Here is a 19,578-nt window from a genome sequence, read left to right as displayed (position 1 = left end):
AGATAGGATACTTTATCCTACGTAATAAAGAGGGAATATGCTAATTGGCCCTCATGCCATTGCAAATATGGTGGTGCCCACAGCCAATGAGAGAATATGCTAATTGACTGCCCCGCCCTCAAAGATGGCAGCGCCCAGTCCCCACAGCCCCAGGGCCGCCTGAGGCTTGCGCTGCCAGCAGTGGCAGCAGCAAAGGTGTGATGGGGCGTCGCCTTCCTCTGATTGCCGGGTCGCCTCCCGCCCCTGAGGGCTCCCGGACTGTGAGAGGGGGCAGGCCGGGCTGAGGGAACCCCCTCCAGTGCATGAATTTTCATGCATCGGGCCTCTAGCATAGTATAAAAAAGGCACAGCTGTGGATTGTTCCTGTACATTTATTCTGGTACTTCTCAGTGCTAATACTAATGAAGGTGTTCATTTCCTGAACATAAAACCAGTGCTATTTGTTTGACTCACCTGTAGCATGTTGAAGGATGGGTTCTATCATCAGAAATAAAAATATAGGTGTAACTACAGTTACAACATAGACAGTTCTAAAACTTTACCATCTTGCTAGTAGTATTTCAATGAATACGAATGATAAAACTGATGACATTTTAATTTAGTATCTCATAATAAATACAGAAATATCTTTGTCACAACAGATGGCTTATTACTACTCATGATTTTTTTTAATATATGTTTTTATTGATTTCACAGAGGAAGGAAGAGGGAGAGAGAGATAGAAACATCCAAGATGAGAGAGAATCCTGGATCTGCTGCCTCCTGCAAGTCCCCAACTGGGGATCCAGCCCACATCCTGGGCATGTGCCCTTGACCGGAATTGAACCTGGGAGTTCAGTTTGCAGGCTGATGATCTATCCACTGAGCCAAACAGGCTAGGGCTCATGATTTTTTTAAATAAGGGATTGGATCCAACTAAACATATCTGATAGACATACAGAACAATTATGAATATACTAGTGGTCTGGTACACGGATTTGTGCACATTGAAAGGAAAATAAGTAGAAGAAATATTTTAATATTGTTATTTGCCCTTTCTCTGTAATAGACGTTGGTCACCGTCTGTGGGGCGATCAGAGGGGCAATTGGGCTCCCTCAGTGCCTGGGCGCCAGGCGGCAACCCTGCCTCCTGCCACTGGTCAGTCTGTGGAGCAATTGGCCCCCATGAGCACCTGCCTTGGCCTGGTGCCGCCCGCTCACCTGCTCCACCATCCCACCCTTGTCAGGACCCACTGGGGCCAGCAGCACCTTCACTGCTGCCTGTTGCTGGCGCTGCGTCGCCAACGCATGCCATATTCACGCCAGCCCCTGGTGGTGAGCACATGTCATAGCGAGCGGTCGAACTCCTGGTCGAGGGGACAATTTGTATATTAGGCTTTTATTACATAGGATAATAAATATTATAATTCCCCAATGCTTTCATTATATGTACATGATTTAATAACATTGTTGAAGAAATTTATTATGCTAATAATTTAAAATTAATATTGAGTTATCAATGTTTTTAAAGTTATACTTTTATTCTATATTACTATCATTTTATTATTTTTGATAATATGTTTACTGATTAATTTACCAAAAACTTTTAATGATAAGAATTAGCAACATATCAAGTGCAAAAAAATTTTTAAGTTATATCTTTAAGCAAGTTCAGTGGACATTATTACCAGCAATGTGGCTTATCCTCAATTTGGCAGGCCAATTACAGCCAGCCAGATAACACTTGCAAATGGAGGAGGATCAAAGTTATCATTTCTTTATAGCAAATTCCCAGAATGAGCACATGTAAGATTCAGAGAGGGAAAAAATCTGATGGTCAGGAGAAACTACTAAGATGAAAGTATGCAAAAATGTATGTCGAATGGTATGATAGGGTGGGAAATGAAGACTTGGAAAAAATAAAGTCAAATGAAAATATGTGAAAAATACATATTTAAACAAACATTTATCTGCTTTAACTTTAATGTTTACTGTTTCTCTTTCCGCTAAAACAGGCTTTCCAATACAACACCCCTTGTGGTCTTCAGACTTAGTTAACACCTATTGCAAACTTCTCATGTCTATGCTAGCAGGCTTCACAGGGCCATTTTCATATAGACTGTCTTTACATTACACATTAACAAAACAGTTGAACATTGGAAAATAAGATATTTCCCTCGTCACCCCACTAAAGAGCACACTTCAAGCTCATTCTACCATAATAAAATTTGCACATCAATAATGTGATACACAAAATCTTTTAAAAATATGATTTCAGTGAGAACATCTTTGTGTTCCCAACATGAGCCACAGTTCCCGGCAGGTAGTAAAGTATTTCATAAACACCACCACTGATCCACATTTTTAACATATCTAAAATTTGATCACATCTTACATTTGACAGTGAAGCATAGCTTAACTGGCAGTGCTCTTCTCTTCTTAACCACATAGAATAATGCCTTTTACAAATAATGTTTCAGATTAGATTAAATAGAGTAATGCTGATTTAGTTTAACTGAATTATCAAGGTAAAAGTGTGTTGTCTATCCTATATAATGAAAGCCTAATATGCAAATCGACCGAAGGAACAACCAGTCGCTATGATGTGCACTGACCACTAGGGGGCAGGCGCTCAACACAGGAGCTGACCCCAGCCCACAAGCCCCAGGCCAACACATAAGTGTTGGTTGGCAATTGTAAATATGACTTGAGCTTCTAAAACAGGATACTGAAACTGTATTTCTGAAACCAATAAAACAGCACCAGTTTATTAGAATCTTGACCAATTTTAATACCTACCAGTTCCTTTGCTTAGATATGGAGGCTTAAAGAACTTCACAACACCATAGACATTGACAATCATGCCACCTTTGAGTTCATTCAGCGGTGTGTACGTATAACGTGTTGCTGGAACCTGAAGAAAAACAGTAAATAAGTCAATATTAAGTATTTACATTTTAGAATCATATTATCATCAAAGAAGAATCATCTAACCACATTTTTCTTCTTTTGAGTGTCTGATAAGAGGCTGAAGCTTGAAAAAGGAAATGTACAGCTTAAAAGGTTGCTATATAAACCACTAGTATTAATTTTTCTTAGGAATAACTTTGATCATAAATAGTATAATTTGTATACAATTCTAAGTAATGACATTTAAAAGATTTTGGTTCTGGTTTTTAACCCTAAGTAATATCACTTCAGAATTTGTGGGAAATAGACTTTACTTTGGCCTAAATAAAGCTAGGTTCTGATTATAAATGGTGTGAAGACATTAAAAATGGTAAGAGAAATGAAATTTTCTGAAATAACTGTATATAAGTTTGGAAAGAAAAGGGAAAGTGATTCCCAAGTTTAAGTCTACATATTTGTCAAACAATCAATAAAAGAGTTCATGCCCTAACCGGTTTGGCTCGGTGGATAGAGCATCGGCCTGCAGACTGAAGGGTCCCAGGTTGGATTCCAGTCAAGGGCATGTACCTTGGTTGCGGGCACATCTCCTGTAGGGAGTGTGCAGGAGGCAGCCGAATCGATGTTTCTCTCTCATCTATGTTTCTCTCTCATCGATGTTGTTAACTCTCTATCCCTCTCCCTCTCCCTTCCTCTCTATAAAAAATCAATAAAATATATTATTTTAAAAAAAAGAGTTCAAACATCTGGTCCTACTACCCACCAATATACTATCTTAAGAACTATCTCCCTAATGTATAAATGAATGACTATATCTATTTTGGTCATCTAAATAATGTACTTGTTAATTCACAGCCATCAAACAACTTAACCATAATTTGGCTTTCCATGTGAATAAGTTAGTATATGTAGGCAGAGCAGCTAAGTTATATAAGTTATATCCTAATAGTTCAGAATACCTGGGCTTTCTGAAAAACCACTTACCTCAAGTTTAGAGGCTCCTTTGTTTACCTCTCTCTGCCTTATTTATGGGTTCATGGATGCTTGGACCTGATCTATTTATACTAATTCTGAGAAATACTAATATTTGGGGTTAATTTACTTTTTTTAACAAAGTACATTAATCCTTTAATTGGTTATACTTTCCCTAAATCAAAAATTCGAATTATACCATTATAGAATTATTCAGAATTTAAAACCTGTACCTAATAGTCATTGTCAACTAGAAACAAAATCTCTGAACTCGTTTGCCCACTAGAAACTAAGGGCTTAAGAACATAGTAGAATACAAATTTTGTATTAAACTTTATCGTGACACTAAAAGCTCAGTTCACGACATTCATGCACTGGGGGTGGGGTCCCTCAGCCCAGCCTGTGTCCTCTTGCAGTTCAGGACCCCTCGGGGGATGTCTGCTTGCCGCAGAGGCAAGAGAGGCTCCCGCCACCGCTACTGCGCTTGCCAACCATGAGCCCAGCTTCTGGCTGAGTGGTGCTCCCCCTGTGGGAGCGCACTGACCACCAGGGGGCAGCTCTTGCATTGAGTGTCTGCCCCCTGGTGATCAATGCACGTCATAGCGAACGGTTGTTCTGCCGTTCGGCCCATTTGTATATTAGCCTTTTATTATATAGGATTAGCTTCTTTCCATTTTCACTCAGCTACAAGTAGCTCACCTGTGAAAATGGGAACTTCCTAGTGTTATGATAATAAAATTGTATTAAATACTGAAAAAAGTGAGAAAAAAAGAAGAGCAAAATGTCTGACAAGCATAATAAACTACTTCTAATTACATAATTCAACACATAAAAATCTGTTTAAATACAATCTGATTAAAATGAAAGAAATACATTTGGCTAAGGTTTAAAAGTAGTAGAAATCCCAATGTCTTCACACAAATAAAATTTTTTTCTGTTTCAGTTTCCTTATGCATGTAGCTTAGAGAAAACATCAGCAGATCTTCCAGACAACAGAATAACCAGGTAATAATTACTAGGTAAATATATACCTTGAATGGACATCAGATATCAAAAAAGTAGAGATTATGTTTTCCCACTGAATCAAATACTACTTCAAAATCAGATTATAAATATACATATATATTCATGTATCTATAGTTGTGTATATGTGGGGGAGTGTGTTCATGTTCTAAATTAAAGTAAATATCTTACCAAAGACATTGACTCTGTAGAAAAATCTATTATAGATTTAACATAAACCTGAAAAAAAAAACCAGAAAGGGTTTATTTGTATACAACAACTTCCAATGTGGTTACAGACCTTTAACTGTAGTAAAACTACACACTTAACTGTATATACTATTCAAACGCATCAGTGGCATAAAGTTATGGCTTATAAATTAACAGTGACGTGCAAAGTTGTCTAAGCTAAGCTTCAGTCTAATTCATTAATTTTAATACCACAGGACAACCTCTAGCCCAATAATGCCCTGTGCACATTAGAGAGAAACAGGCAGATTTTGGCCTGTACGCACATGGCTTGACCCAACTGTATATGACAGGTTTCCTCAAACAGGTAGTCTCCAAATGTGTGTGGGGGTGGAGGATGGGTCTGGAGGAGGGAAAAAGTAAAGACAGAGAGAATGAGCACCTTCATAAAGAATAAAATAGGAAGAAATCAGTTTTACCTAAAAAGGGATACTTGATCAACTTAAAAGTGCAATTCAATAGATCATCAAAGAGGCTGACAATATAACTGCAAAGAATAAGATGAAGTCTGGAGTGCCTGTGGAGTTTCAACATTTTCATCAATATGTAACTATCTTTAAGGGATTTTTATTTTCTACCTGGAGTCATCTAAACATAAAGTCAGAAAAAATATTTTCTATTTTTAAAACTTAAAATATTAAATTAAAATAATTCAGTCAGGCTAAATAGTTTACCTGCAGATTTATAGAAACACTACTTCTATTCCATCACCTTACCTCATTAAAACCATAGCATGAGCAGAGACTAAAAGTTACACACTTACATAAACAGTTGACTTGAAGTCCTCAAGTGCTTTCAAGAACAAGCAATGTTCACCATCTTTGCCTGTCGTAGGTGAAGACAAAACAATAAAACCAGCCACTGCAATGGTGTCCTGCATAAAAAAGTTTCCATTATCAAAATATCTATAATTTCTTATTATTTATAAACAGGAATCATTGCTATAAAATGGAAACTGGTTTGCTGGACTTGTTTAATGCTTATGGAATATAAGACTGAGCCTACCACCTCCTCTAAAAGGGTTATCAACAGTGCAGCCATAGATGATATAACATCCCATTTCATAGAGCAGGAAAACACTAAATCATTAGGAAAATTTTATTTTTTTACTGGCACTTCAAAAATCAATGTTTATCTCAATTTATGTCAATAAGTTTGTACAAATAAACAAAATGAAGATAAAACACATGATCCAACAGTATTATGAGTGGAATTTAAATGAAACAATCTCAGACTTGAGAAAACTCAGTACAAAAACTCCACATTGTTATAAAGCTAATATATGTGCCTATAAATTCAGGGTATGAGACATAAGAAACTTCCATTTATAAACTATTCAGCAATGAAAATAAAAAGCAAATAGATAAATTCAGTAACAAAAATGTAAACAAGGACACAGTATAAATTTGCTAATTTTCAATAGACGATACATTAAAATTCTCAGGCATTCTTAGTGAGGAGGGACAGGACACAGACAATATGAAACAACTAATAACCACCCAACAAAAACACTTATTTGACTTTAAAAAGCATTAAGTAATTTTTACTACACTGATCCTATCTCACCAGTTACATGTTGTGTTCCTCAATCTGGAATTACACCTTCTCATACTTCTTTAGCATTTCAGGATCCTCACTCAGGGTCTGTAAATACGCTGTTCTTTCTTACTGATCCACTCTCAAAGTACCCCTGCTCTCATTCTTTCTGCTACTTTTCTCATTCTGCTATTCAATCTTCTCAGTTATATATTACAACTGGATAAAATAATTAATTCCATAATATTTAATTCCACTCTTCTCCATTAAACACTGTTCCATAGTGGCAAGGTCCATAACTGCCTTATTCAGTTAAGTCCCCGACACTTAGCATAGTAGAGGGCAGAAAACATTCAACAAATGTTTAGACAACCAAATGTATTACCAAACATATGAATGTAAATATAAAAAGAGAATACCTGTATTAAATCTTCAATAAGCTGAACTTACTATAAACCTTACTTAATAGCATCTTAGCATTGTAGGAATGGAAAAGGACCTTCATTTTTCAGAAAATAAGAGCCAGAAAGGATAAATGAGTAGCCTAAGGTCACATACAGCTCATTAATTATAGATCAACACAAAAATCAAGATCTCCTGACTTCCAAGACAGGCACTACTCTACTACTTCTCTCACAACCAAATCTTACAGAAATGAGAAAAATTGATTGATAAATGTCTACTTTTAGACAGTTCTGTAATAAAATATTTTTAAAACTTTCAAAATACTTTGGAAAAGTCTTTCCTCGTATTTTATATCCACACTAGTGGCCTGCTACACAAAATTCGTGCATGGGGGGCGGGAGGGGGGGGGTGTCCCTCAGCCCAGCCTGCACCCTCTCCAACCTGGGACCCATTTGGAGGATGTCTGACTGACAGTTTAGGCCCGATCCCAAACCAGAAGTCGAACATCCCTCCCGCAATCCAGGACCGCTGGCTCCTAACCCTCACCTGCCTGCCTGCCTGATCACTACCGTGCCTGCTGGCCTGCTCACCCTCAACTGCCCCCCCGCCCCCCGCCCGCCGGCCTGCCAACCTGCTCATCCCCAACTGCTCCCCCTTGCCAGCCTGCTCGCCCCCAACTGCCCCCCACCCCCTGCTGGCCTGCTTTCCCTCAACTGCCCCCCTTCCTCGGCTGGCCTGCTTGTCCCCAAATGCCCCCCTGCCGGCCTGATCGCCCCCTAACTGCCCCCCCTTGCCAGCCTGCTCATCCCCAAATGATCCCCCTTGCCGGCCGGCTCGCCCCAACTGTCCCCCGCCCCCTGCCGGCCTGATCACCCCCAACTGCCCTCCCCTCCTGGCCTAATTGCCCCTAACCACCTCTACCTCGGCCCCGCCACCATGGCTTTGTCTGAAAGGATGTCCAGAAGGTCTCCCGGACTAATTAGCATATTACACTTTTATTAGTATAGATATTAAACGTTCAAACTTACTTTAAATAAAAGCTAAAAATGGAGAAAAAGAAAAAAGGGGTCTCATACTGAGGGAGGAACTAGTAAAGTGAGAATATATGTATTCCAGCAAAATGTATCATCAGTCTAGCAAAGCAAAAATTAAACTTCTGTTAAAAAAATTTTTTTAATGTTTTAAGATATTTGTTGTATTCAAATACAGAGCTAACCTTAAGGGCACGAGCACGAAACAAATAAAGGTACAGGAATCAAAACAGAAAATTCATTGTTTTATGCAGTAAGTTTTACCTTTGATTTGCAATAATCTTTAACCTTAATACTATAAGCTTGAATTAAATAGCCTACTTAGACCTCCCAAATGACCAGCATTTGTGGATTTTAAACCCAGAAAGAATTTAAAGTAAACTTGACCTCAGTCTTCTCACCACTGTATTTTAAAAAGGAGAAATCTTACTTACCATTGTTAACATCCTCTATTACCTGACAAGTATTAATTAGCTAGTGTAGTTCTATTTTAATATCTATTTTAAAAATTTCAATACGCCCTGACCGGTTTGGCTCAGTGGATAGAGCATTGGCCTGGGGACTGAAGGGTCCCAGGTTCGATTCTGGTCAAGGGCATGTACCTTGGTTGTGGGCATATCCCCAGTGGGGGGTGTACAGGAGGCAGCTGATCGATGTTTCTCTCTCATCGATGTTTCTAGCTCTCTATCCCTCTCCCTTCCTCTCTGTAAAAAAAGCAATAAAATATATTTAAAAAAAAAAAATTTCAATAGAAGAAAACACTTTTCACATGTCAGGTAAAATACTAATATCTAATATACAGTATATATTTTGCAGATGCACTATACATGTTTTGCTAATTCATTATATTATAAACTTTTATATTATTTTTCAAATAAAAATTTAATATTAGAATCCTAAAGGATAAAGGTGGAAATGTATTGAAAAATATAAGCAAACAGACTCCTTAACATTCAAAAACATGTAATTATTTTTAAAATCCTCTTCTAAGATAGCCAAGATGTATTATGAAAAAAAAGCAATTTACAAAATATGGATAGAAGACACTTGGCAAAATGTATATGGATACAAAATTATTTATGTATATATGTGCATATACAGTTATCCATATATACACATATGTATTTATAAAAGCTGAAAGGATACCAAAGAGAGAGAGAGAGAGAGAGAGAGAGAGAGAGAGAACAGTACAATGGGACAAGGCAATGGGAGTGTGTTCAGAGGTAGCGGGGCAGTGTCTGCTTTTCCGGTTATACCTTTGCATATTGCTTAAATGTTTTCAAAACTATGGCTACATAAGAACAATACTTAAAATAAATATTTTCAAGACCTAATTCAAGTCCACTATATCTCCCTGAGGCAGGAAAAAAATACATTTGTGGAGACAGTTTCTACACTTACTACAAGTTCTATAACAAATCTTAGGCTTTGAATGGTTATTTTCAGAACAGTACTAATGACCATCACCACAGGGGATTACTAAAGGTTACTACGTTTATCAATGACAAACATATGGAAGCACTTTGCAATTTGTGAAATTCCATACAAATGTAATACAATATTTTTACTAAAAGATTAGAAAAAAAAGATGTCATATATGTTAAAGATTAGTAATAGAGTATTTTTAGTAAAAGATTAGAAAAAGACTGGTTAAACTGTCCAGCCAGGGTGGCTCAGTGGTTGAGCACTGACCTATGAACCAGGAGATCACAGTTAGATTTCAGGTTGTGGGCTCGATCACAGCATGGGGTGTGCAGGAGGCAGCCAATCAATGATTCTCTCTCATCATTGATGTTTCTCTCTCTCTCCCTCTCCCTTCCTCTCTGAAATCAATAAAAATATATTTTTCTAAAAAATTAACTATGCATAGATATATGTGTTTATTTCTTAACCCTTAATTCTATTCCATTGATATACATGCCCTTATGCCCCTTCCATACTGTTGATTACAGTATCACTTGAGTAAGTTTTATTAATCATGAAACATGAGCCCTGTGACTTTTTTTTTTCTAGATTATTTTGGAATTCAGAGTCCCTTGAAACTCATTATGAATTTGAGAACTGACTTTTCCAGTTCTGCACAAAAGGTCATTGAAATTTTTATAGAAATAGCATTGAATCTATAGATCACTTTAGGTAGTTTTGACAGCTTAATATTAAGTCCTCCTACCCAGGAATGCATGTCTTTCCATTTATACAGCTCTTATTTTATTTTAGCAATGTTTTTTAACTTTCAGTGTACAAGTCGTAAATTTATTCCTTTAGATCAGTGGTTCTCAACCTTTTGGTCCTTTAAATACAGTTCCTCATGTTGTGACCCAACCATAAAACTATTTTTGTTGCTACTTCATAACTGTAATGTTGCTACTGTTATGAATCATAATGTAAATATCTGATATGCAGGATGGTCTTAGGCGACCCCTGTGAAAGGGTCGTTCGACTGCCAAAGAGGTCGCGACCCACAGGTTGAGAACCGTTGCTTTAGATGCAATCATCTCTGGAATAATTTTCATAATTTCATTTCCAGATTGTTCATTGTTAAGTGTATTGAAATCCTACTGAGTTTTGTGTGTTTACCTTACACCCTGAAATACTGCTAACTCATTAGTTTTAATAGCTTTCTTTTGGATCCTTTGGTTTTCAAATATAGGATCATGTTATCATGTTGTACTTTTTCCTGTACAATTTAGATGTCTTTTATTTCTTCTTATTATTTAACTAGAGGCCCGGCGCACAAAATTCATGCACGGGTACAGTCCCTAGGCCTGGCCTGCAATCAGGGCCATCTTCACCAGCTGCCCACAGCCAGCCCCACCCCCGGCCACCACCCATCCCTGGTTCCCCATTCGCCATTGGGTGATTACTGCCTGATGGCTGGGGGAAGGGACCGAGAGGTTGGCTGTTCCCACCCACTCGCTGGCCCTGCCCTCACCACGGGTGGCCATCAGGCAATCGGAGCCGGCCGGCTGGGGAAAGGAACCAAGAGGTGGTCAGTGCACCTCATAGTGACTGCTCCAGTGGCCGTTCTGCCATTAGGGTCAATTTGCATATTGCCATTTTATTATATAGGATTACTCTAGCTAGAACTTCCAGTACAATGTTGAGTAGCAGTGGAGAAAGTGAATTTCCTGTGTCTTATTCCTAATCTTAGGGGAAATGCTTTCAGTCTTTGAGCACTGAGTATGATGTTAGTTGTGGAGTTTTCATAAATGTTCTTTATAATGTTGAGGAAATTCCCTTCTATTCCTAGTTGTCTAAGTGTTTTGATTATGAACAGGTGTAGGATTTTATGAAATGCCTTTTCTGCATCAATTAAGATGATCATTTCCTTTTTTCCTTTGTTCTATTAAGGTGATGTATTGCAATGATTGATTTTCTTATCTTGCACTCCCAGGATAAATCCCACTTGGTCTGTGTGTCTGCTCTAATATGCTGCTGGGTTCGTTTTGACAGCATTTTGATGAAGATTTAGCAGGCATGTATTTTAAAAACAATTACAAAAAAATATTATAGCCCTTGCCAGTGAAGCTTGGTGGTTAGAGTGTCAGCCTGCTCACTAAAGGGATGTGGATTTAGTTCTCAGTCAAGGGCACATACTTGCGTTGTAGGTTTAATCCCTGGCCCTGGTTGGGAAGCATGCGGGAGGCAACCAATTGATGTGTCTCTCTCACATCAATATTTCTCTCTCTCTCTGTCTCCCTCCCTTCCAAAAATATACCTGGGTGAGGATAAAAAAAAAAAAAGAAAAGAAAACATTATAAACATACAGAGAGCTACTGCTCATATTATTTCTTAGTAAGAATTTTTTTTTAATTGAGGGTAAACGTATATATCTTTAAGACATTCTATTGAACACTAAAAATTAAAATGAAGTAAAAGGAAAAAATGTCCCTTTTTATGTCAATGATGAGTTTTACTATCTTAGGGTTGCTGCAATTTTAAAGATGTTGCTTCTTTAAGTATCATTCTTTTACATACCTGCAAATATGTAATGAATCTCTAAAAATAGTCTACAGGATGACTATAGCATCATCAATAATTCTAAACCCACTTCTAAAATGATAAAGTAATATGAAAATATTTTACCCCTTCAGAGAAAACTTTTGCACAGTCCTTTGCTAATTTTCCAAAAAATAACACATTGATGGCGTTACTCTCCGAATCTGAATTTTCTTGTTCTAGAGAAAAACACACACACAGGAAAAACACTTATTCGATATAGCAGTTTTATACACACCAGAAAAGTGATGGCAACTACATTCTAAAAACAATAGTTATGCTCTGACCGGAGTGGCTCAGCTACTTGGGCATCATCCTGTGCACCAAAGGATTGCTGGTTCCATTCTGGGATAGAGCACATACCCGACTTGTGGGCTGGATCCCTGGTAGGGGGCTTGCAGGAAGCAGCCAATAGATGCGAAGCTCTCAAATCAATGTTTCTCCCTCTCTCTCTCTCTCCCTTACTGTCTCTCTAAAAATCAATTAAAAATATTTTGAAGCCCTAACCGGTTTGGCTCAGTGGATAGAGTGTCAGCCTGCGGACTGAAGGGTCCCAGGTTCGATTCCAGTCAAGGGCATGTACCTTGGATGCGGCCACATCCCCATTAGGGGGTGTGCAGTAGGCAGCTGATCGATGTTTCTCTCTCATCGATGTTTCTAACTCTCTATCCCTCTCCCTTCTTCTCTATAAAAAATCAATAAAATATATTTTTTAAAATATTTTGAAAAAAATAAAAACAATAGTTACTTCAAAATGTAATTATAAAGAATAATTACAATGTTTACAATTCAATTTTTGGTTTACTACTTTCATTTCAAACACAATGAAGAGAATGCTACTGGGCATAAAAACCAAAACTATAACAAGTTTCAAGTAGAATATGTTCTATAAATCTCTACAAATATCACCTAATGACCACTTTCTACTTAATTTCCCATATTTATAATCAAAAGAAACTGAACAAGATATTAATTGTTCAATTTTTATACTAATATAACAATATCACCCCACAAATATTTCATTTACTGAACTTCTAGTAACTACAGTTTTTGGCATATTAAGTTTTAATGTAGACAAGTGTGGTCTTCTCCCCCAGCACCCATATATTGAAGAGTAAAAGAGCTGTATAAAAACTAAGCTATCTGTAATTTTGAAAATAAAAATTACTTGGGTATAAGAAATAAACATTGTACAAGTCACGTCATTTGGATCTTCTAGGCTTTGGGAAAGAAACTCCATAATCTTCATTCTCTAGGAATCACTTCCTGTAAGCACTGCAGCAAGGCCGAATGCTAAGACTCAATTATATCATCGTATAAGTAAAATTGCACTTCTGTGTGTATTTATCTGTGTGTGTACAGTTATATACAAAATTACCCATTTGTATATTACAGGAAAAAAGTTAAATAGAAATGATCTTATATACCTTGTAGTCCAATCTTCAAAATAGGTGTTCTGTTTCCACCATAGGTTAAAGAAGAGATATGTGAAAGTTTTCCCTGAAATGAGAGAAAAAGAATTACGCAGAAGTCAAAAGAGGTTATTATAACACCAAGATATCAGATTGGAATCATTTTTTAAAGACAATTGACTTTTATCTTGCAAGAAATCACAGTACCATATTTAAGTCAGTATTTTTAAGACATGAAAATGATTTATGTAGAGAAAAATGAGGGCCTAAAAATACTTTCGTTCATAAATTAATTTCTTTTTTTTGTTTGTTTTTTATTGTCTAAAGTTTTACATGTCTTCTTTTTCCACAATTGACTGCCCCCAGCAATTTCTACCCCCAAGAGCAAGCCCCCATCACCCCAGTGTCTATGTCCATTGGTTATGCTAATATACATGCATACAAGTCCTTTGGTTGATCTCTAACCCTGTACCTCCCCCATAAATTAATTTCTTAATCCATTAGTTAAATATTACCAATTCCTCATTTTATATATAAAGATGAACTAGATCAACTTCAACTTTATTTTAGCCTGTAAAACTGTTCTCTACTAAAGAAAAAGATTAAGAGTTTGCTCCTAGAAAGAAATTAAAACTTATTAAGGAAAAGTTTTAAAGTGAAAAATGATAATCTCATAAATAAGGACAGTGTGGACAAATCAATGGACTAAGGCACAAATACAGTTTAGTCTTTGTTCTGCTTCTTAACTAAGCAACTGTCAGTCAAAAAAAGTTATTTAATCAGAGTTTCAGAAAAATAAATTATTTAATCTGGATAGTTTTTATCATTTCTTTTAGCTCTAAAATTTAATGATTCCATGATCAAATATATTATAGGGCTCTTTGAAAACTTACACACAGAAATATAATTGATTTAATAAAGTTTAACAATAGATCCTATAATACATATCTCCTAAACTAATATTCCAACTTTGATATAGCCAACAACAACAACAACAAAATACAGCTATGTTCATAAATCAATTTAACTTAAAAGCATCAGAAAAAAGAAAATATGACTATCAGCAGCACAAAATGATTCAAAGTAAAGGTAAATAGTTTCACTTAGGAGGTACAAAGCTGGAAAGAACGAGAAAAAGTGGAACAATGAACAAATTCACAATTTTTCTTGACATACCAGAATTGAAAACAGAAAGCAAACAAATAACCAGAAATCTAGGAAAAGAGAAGTACCTCCAATGAGAGATGAGAGGCAAGTATCTACATGGAGAATATTGATTAGAAGGGCAAAACCAAAATGTAGCCTTCTTGCTCTTTCCTTTACTCTTGGACTTACTATACCAATAAGCCTCTCACCAACCTCCCATCATTTTTTCCTTAGTCCCTAACTTAAATGTGCAATAATGAAAATGAAATGTTCACTAAACATGCGTAACAGAATATTAGATATGGAAGAAAAAAAGGTTCAGTGAACTTGAAGACAGATCAATAAAAATTACTCAACCTAAAAATTTCTCTCCACTAAAAAAGAGAACAATGCTGAAGAAAAAGAGACCTGTAGGTAACCAGCAAATGCCCTCCCATACAAACATCCATGTAACTGACATCCAGAAGGAGAAAAGAGTAATAACGTCAGAGGGAAAAAATCCCAGGGAATGTTATATATCCTATATAATAGAAGCCCAGCAACCAAACGGCAAAATGACCAGAACGACTAGTCGACAGGTTGCTATGATGTGCACTGACCACCAGGGGCATATGCTCAACACAGGAGCTGCCCCTGGTGGTCAGTGCGCTCTGACAGTAGGAGCACCATTCGGCTGACCAAGATGAGCAGCCGCTACCGCAGTGGGAGCAGGTCCACAGCCACACTCAGCTGACCAGGATGAGTGGCACTCCCATGGTGGGCCATCCCTGCAGGCCACGTCCCACATCAGTGCACAAACCCCATGCACCGGGCCTCTAGTTAGCCAATAATTTCCCTAATTTGATGAAAAACATTGACTTATGGATCCAAGTAGCTCAGTTACTAAGAAGCAGGAGAAATACAAAGAAAAAACACACCTAGACATATAACAGTCTAACTACTAAAAACAAAAGATTAACTATTCTGAGTTATGAACATTCTTACCTGGACATATTTCTTGCTATAATCACAACCTAGCTGTAGCGATCTGAAATCTACTTTGTGTAGTTTATTTAGTGGCTCATTTTCAGGCACCCCATTGACTTCTTTTATTAATTCCAGTGGCATATCAGATCTGCTTTACAGTGGCATATCAGATCTGCTGTCCAAAGCAAATTCAATCAGGGAAGTTGATATCTTGATGCTGAAAATACAGAGACCAGTGTTTTATACAAAATGTAGTCAATATTTGCTTTAAGCTTCTATGTCTTAGTTTTGCTTTGCTTTTCCTTTTAGTTAGTTATCACTGTTGGTGGACAAGAGCTAGAGAATGGATTATGCTATCATTTTATTGCAAGGATAAATATACACATTCTTCTAAATCACTGAAACTTAATCCCCTTCTATTTGCTTTTGTATTTTATTTTTTAAAATTAAATCTTCACTGTCGAAAGTATTACATATGTCCCCTTCCTTCCCTCATTGACTCCTTCTAGCCTGCCCCACCACACTCCAGAGGCCTTCACCACCCTACTGTCTGTGCCCATGGGTTATGCATATATGCATACAAGTTCTTTGATCTCTTCTCACTCACCCACCCAGTCTCCCCCCTTCTTTTCTGAGGTTCCACAGCTGTTCCTATGCTTCTATGTCTCTGGATCTATCTTATTCATCAGCTTATTTTTTCAACATATGAAAGAGATCATGTGATACTTGTCTTTCTTTGACTGGTTTATTTCACTTAGCATAGTACTCTACAGGTCCCTCCATGACTGGCTTATTTCACTTAGCATAGTACTCTACAGGTCCCTCCATGATGTCTCAAAGTGTAAGAGGTCTTTTTTAACAGCTGCATAGTATTCCATGGTATAAATGTAGCACAGCTTTTTTATCCATTCATCTACTGATGGGTTGTTTCCAGATCTTAGCTATTGTAAATTGTGTTATGAACATAGGTGCACACATTCTTTCTGATTGGTATTCCAGGTATTGTAGGATATATTCCTAGAAATTGAATCATGTAGTCAAATGGGAGTTCAATTTTTAATATTTTGAGGAAATTCCATACTGTTTTCCACAGTGGTTGCACCAGTCTGCATTCCCACCAGCAGTGTACTACAGTTCCCTTTTCTCCACATCCTCGCCAACATTTGCTTGTCATTTGTTGATGATAGCCATTCTGACAGGTATATGAATTTTAAGTTGTATGAATTCCTTATATATTTTAGATATAAACCTTTATCCGATTTTTCATTGCCAAATATGTTCTCCCATGCAGTGGGCTTTCTTGTTGTTTTGTTGATGGTTTCTTTTGTTGTGCAGAAGCTTTTTATTTTGATGTATTTCCATTTGTTTATTTCTCCTTAGTTTCCTTTGCCCTAGGAGATGTAAACATATTGTATCTGTAAACATATTGCTATGAGAGATACCTGAGATTTTGCTGCCAATGGTTTCTTCTTAGATTTTTATGGTTTCACGTCTTACATGTAAGTCTTTCATCCATTCTGAGTTTATTCTTGAATATGGTTTAAGTTGGTGGTCTAGTTTCATTTTTTTGCATGTATCTGTCCAATTTTCCCAGTGCCATTTACTGAAGAGACTGTCTGGACTATATTGTATATTCTTGCCTTCTTTTCAAATATTAGTTGAGCATAATGGCTTGGGTAGGATTTATTCCAGGGATGCAAGACTGGATCAATATTCGCAAATCAATAATGTGATGCATCACATAAAAAATTGAAAGACAAAAATCACATGTTCATATCTATAGACGCAGAAAAAGCGTTCAACAAAATCCAACACCCTTTTTTGATAAGAACTCTCAGCAAAGTGTGAATAGAGGGATCATATCTAAACATTTTAATAAAGGCCATACATGACAAACCTACAGCTAACAACATACTCACTGGGCAAAAACTAAAACCATTTCCCCTAAGAACAGGAACAAGACAGGGATATCGGCTTTCATCACGCTTACTCAACACAGTACTGGAAATCCTAACCACGGCGATCAGACAAGAAGAAGGAATAAAAGGCGTCCGAATTGGAAAGGCGAAAGTAAAATTCTAGTTATTCACAGATGACATGATATTGCACATAGAAAACCCTAAAGATTCCACCAAAAACTTCTATATTTAATAAATGAATTTGGCAATGTAGCCAAGTTACAAAATTAACACCCAGAAATCGATGGCATTTTTATAAGCCAATAATGAATTCTCAGAAAGAGAAACTAAACAAATAGCCCCATTTATCATTGCAACAACAACAAAAAATTAAGATACTTAGGCATGAACTTAACCAAGGAAGTGAAAGACCTGTACTCCAAAAACTACAGGACATTGAAAAAAAAGATTGAGGAAGATATAAACAAGTAGAAGAATATACCATGTTCATGGATTGGTAGCATCAACATCATTAAAATGTCCATACTACCCCAAAGCAATCTATAGATTCAATGCAATCCCCATTAAAATACCAACAGCAGGTTTCACAGATCTAGAACAAATACTCCAAAATTTTATATGGAACCAAAAAAGACCCCGAATCGCTGCAGCCATCTTAAGAACAAAGTTGGAGGGATCACAATGCCAGACATCAAGTTATACTACAAAGCCGCTGTAATCAAAACAGCCTGGGACCGGCACAAGAACAGCCATGTAGATCAATGGACTAGAACAGAAATTTTAGCTTTGTATTTTAAAAAGTACTTCTAAAAGTCAGTTTTAATATCGGTGATAACTGAGCTAAGAATAGCCTTTTCCCCCATGCTTTAAAAAGCACAAGCTGCTGGGCAAGGAAAGTTCTGACAGTGTGAATATTGCGTAGGCAAAGTGCACTTCCAAAAGCAAATGACTCCAAAATATACGCGTTACCTCTTTCCTCCCGCCCGATACAATCAAAAGAAATGACGGCTGAACTGACGTTCACGTGTGCACTGTAGGTTCAGTCTTATTTCTCAGTCACTAATGCCAACACTCACACTGCGTGTGTGCGCGCCAACCTCCCCCCGCCGGCAGCCTCCGTGGGGGCGGCACCGGGACTAACCCACTAAGGGCTCCCTGACCCCAAGCGGGGCGCTGGGCCACGCAGCTCGGACAGCGACGCGAAGAGCTTCTCCGCAATAACGACGCCTCCTCTGCGTCCAAACGAAATCAGCCTCTTTATCAGGCCAGGTCCGGTCCCGACCCACCTAGGATGCACACTACCAACTCCAGAACTGTACTCACCGCGCTCCGGAGCCAAACTCCGCGTTCAGACGGGCGCGCCGGTGACGTCACACGCTCGCCGGCGGCGCAGCTCCCGCGCATGCGTGCTCCGGCCCAGGGGCCACCTTGCCATTCTCTCCCGCGCCCGCTGAAGGCGGCCTGAGGGCTCCCAGCGTCTCCGCTGCCCTGGAAGTTTAGCCGAACACGAAACGCGTCACGCGTTTATTTAAACGAGGCATGCGGCCCGCCGGCCGCGAGTTTGACATGCTTGGCCCGGGGACGGGGACGGGGACGGGGACGGGGAAGGGGGGTGGGAGGAGGGGCTGACCGTAGCGTCCGCTCGGATTCCCGCCTCCCCTGAGCTCCGCCCCCGTTAGTTCCCGCGGTCGGGCCGGAAGCGGCCGCCGGGGAGGCGGGAGCTGATTGTAATTCCTGTGACTAATTAAAAACTATTCCCAAACCTGGGTGGGATCAGAGATTCCGTTTGCTGGACTGGAAGCCTGCGGGGGGGGGGGGGGGGGGGGCAATGGCCCAAGTGTACATCCTACAAAGAAATCGTCCCAGCGGTGAGCAAGGCTGTGTGCAGACAGGCTTGACGGACCTCTTCACTGTTCATAGGGCCATGATTTCGTGCATAATTAATAACTGCTCACCGCAGGCCAACAGCGGGCCAGGCAAAGGGCTCCTTGGGGCGGGGCAGAGAGGGGTGCAGCGCAGGCCAGCACCCGCCACTAGCCATGTGCCAGAGGCGAG

At 38.5% G+C, this 19,578-nt stretch overlaps 1 protein-coding gene across 5 annotated transcripts in view; it reads right to left on the bottom strand.

The window, feature by feature from the left end:
• The window catches only part of POT1 (protection of telomeres 1), a 77,941-nt gene extending 59,072 nt beyond the window's left edge, over window positions 1-18,869 (bottom strand). For 2 of the 5 annotated variants that reach the window (XR_004970970.1, XM_036328794.1), the window contains exons 1-7: window positions 16,854-16,914; window positions 15,623-15,821; window positions 13,508-13,580; window positions 12,168-12,259; window positions 5,873-5,983; window positions 5,053-5,100; window positions 2,779-2,893 (exon numbers count right to left, since the gene is read on the bottom strand). Coding sequence is in view for 4 of the 5 variants with exons in the window: in XM_036328794.1 (XP_036184687.1) it covers window positions 2,779-2,893; window positions 5,053-5,100; window positions 5,873-5,983; window positions 12,168-12,259; window positions 13,508-13,580; window positions 15,623-15,745 (562 nt within the window). In the remaining variant the exon portion in view is untranslated. Of the gene's footprint in view, window positions 1-2,778; window positions 2,894-5,052; window positions 5,101-5,872; window positions 5,984-12,167; window positions 12,260-13,507; window positions 13,581-15,622; window positions 15,822-16,853; window positions 16,915-17,046; window positions 17,070-18,846 lie in introns of those variants that run through there. The other 3 variants (XM_036328796.1, XM_036328795.1, XM_036328797.1) reach the window with 3 other exon arrangements.
• Between the last annotated feature and the right edge of the window lie 709 nt (window positions 18,870-19,578).

Source organism: Myotis myotis, unplaced genomic scaffold (assembly GCF_014108235.1).
Source record: "Myotis myotis isolate mMyoMyo1 unplaced genomic scaffold, mMyoMyo1.p scaffold_m19_p_11, whole genome shotgun sequence".
Classification (NCBI taxonomy): domain Eukaryota; kingdom Metazoa; phylum Chordata; class Mammalia; order Chiroptera; family Vespertilionidae; genus Myotis; species Myotis myotis.
This window is presented reverse-complemented; position numbering and strand designations above follow the sequence as displayed.